We start from the raw sequence: 1,920 nt of genomic DNA, 5'->3' as shown, positions 1-1,920 counted from the left end.
TCACCGTGGAGAGCCGTTAACCAATAGCAAATTAGCCTGCAGTACCACTGCTCTACCATATGAGCAGCAAAAACATGTTTTTAGACCAAATATTACAGATTTGAACAAATACGCACAAAAACATCACAATTAGCACAGAAACAGTACTATATAACATTTTAGACRCATTCTAGACAGTTTATCAGCTTTAAAAAAAGTTAATTTTGGGGTAAGTTACTCTAAGCGCCATGTAAATGTGTCTAACGTTGTGTAGGAACAGTCCCAGGCTCTGCTTGAGCCTCACATGTAAATGTGCTCCGTTACATTCTGAACCAGTGGAAGTGAAGATGGTATGCAAAGCATGAAGGTCACACCGACTCCTGTGTTCAGGGAACGCGCCGCTCTCAAATGCAAACCAAAAGCATTCAAGTGAAAAAAAGTGGTGACAAACAATATAAATACAGCTGTCTTCCCAAACAGGAAGTGACTGAACTTTGTCCSGACAACACATTTATTATGGGCTTGCTGTGGGGTTTTAATATTCCACTTAAATTAAGTGAATCCAGAGKTGACTGAAAGCCTCCAAAATAAGAAAAGTGTTGTTTGTGTAATCATAGCAGAGTCACTGAATCAGGTGTTAAAATTGTGGGGTTTAATGTGATTAAGTCACGTGACCTCTCTGCAGACTTGAGAAGGGGGTCTCTGCAGGAAGCAACGTGTTTCTTTAAGATTAACTTTTGTCTTAACTTGAGAAAGGAAAGTGGTAGCTGCACGAAATTTGAACGTCGTACATGTGAAGAGGAGTGTAACAAAATGGCTCGGTTAAAACAGCCTGTAAAAAGATAGCTAAAAATCAATATTTCTTTTTACAGGCTGGTTACTCCTCCTCAGTGAGCCGCGAATACAACACAGCATGAACTCGCTTTAAAAGCTCATGAAACATTAAGTAGCAGCCAGCAGCGCACGTAGCTCTGAACACGTTTACTCACTATTTCTGCTGCGAGGATCAAACCTTTCTGGGTCTTCACGTAACTTTGCAGCTTCTCCATGTAGTTAGMTGTAGGGCTGGACCCGGTGTCTGCCATCCTGGACGAATTTACACTATTAAATAAAAAAAAAAGAAAGAAGGAAATAAAGGAAGGAAGGGACTTAGCGTCAAAAAGTGACGAGCCGCGTCTGAACGAACAGCGGGTTCACAGWGAGGGAAACTTCAGGAGGAAAAGCTCCAGACTTGTTGAAGATCTCTGATCCAGACTCAAAAATAAAAACACCGAGTATTTCTTTCTGCTGCTGTTCGACCGGATGAATCAACCACTGCAAGAAGAAGTGAAGAGCTAGCTAAMGGTGGGGCGTTGGCTTTCTTTCTTTCTTTTTTTTTTCCAAGGAGGGAGGGGAAAGCAGTAGCATGAAAATATGCTAACCCTTTAGAGGCCGTGTTGGAAAAGTTGAGACATTTCCAGACTTTACACAAAACAGCTCCCACGCTCTGTGAAGATAACTATGGCAAGCCGTTTTAGCAATTATTTAATGTTATTCACCTCTGACGTAAGTTTCCTTCACTGGTTTTGAACTGTGCTCAGTCTGCAACAAAGAGTCATTTTAAATTTCCTACCAAAACATTTGTAAAATTGACATAAAATTGACTTTTCTTTATTTTTTAACTACATGATAAGGCATGAGTTAAAACATAAATAAATAAACACACATCTAGGATATTTTTACAAGTGCAATGAGTTYGAAACCAATAAGAGATTGACACCAAGATAGTCTATATCAGTGGTTCACAAACTTTTTGTCTTCTGACCCACAAAATATCCGTGGCAAAAACTTGTGACCCCAAATATTACTGGTCTGAGTTCATGAACTAAACACAGGCTTTTTGACAATCTAAACAGCTTGTACACAAATACTTATTTTTATTTATTTTGTGTTTTTGTAATA

At 39.2% G+C, this 1,920-nt stretch overlaps 1 protein-coding gene across 2 annotated transcripts in view; it reads right to left on the bottom strand.

The window, feature by feature from the left end:
- plp2b (proteolipid protein 2b) overlaps positions 1–1,528 on the bottom strand; it is a 20,983-nt gene extending 19,455 nt beyond the window's left edge. The window contains exons 1-2 of one of the 2 annotated variants that reach the window (XM_014010992.1): positions 1,518–1,528; positions 969–1,080 (exon numbers count right to left, since the gene is read on the bottom strand). In XM_014010992.1, coding sequence (XP_013866446.1) covers positions 969–1,064 — 96 coding nt within the window. In that variant the 5' untranslated portion in view covers positions 1,065–1,080; positions 1,518–1,528. Of the gene's footprint in view, positions 1–968; positions 1,081–1,400; positions 1,454–1,517 lie in introns of those variants that run through there. The other variant, XM_014010991.1, reaches the window with a different exon arrangement.
- Positions 1,529–1,920: the final 392 nt, after the last annotated feature.

Source organism: Austrofundulus limnaeus, unplaced genomic scaffold (genome assembly GCF_001266775.1).
Source record: "Austrofundulus limnaeus strain Quisiro unplaced genomic scaffold, Austrofundulus_limnaeus-1.0 Scaffold75, whole genome shotgun sequence".
Classification (NCBI taxonomy): Eukaryota; Metazoa; Chordata; class Actinopteri; order Cyprinodontiformes; family Rivulidae; genus Austrofundulus; species Austrofundulus limnaeus.
This window is presented reverse-complemented; position numbering and strand designations above follow the sequence as displayed.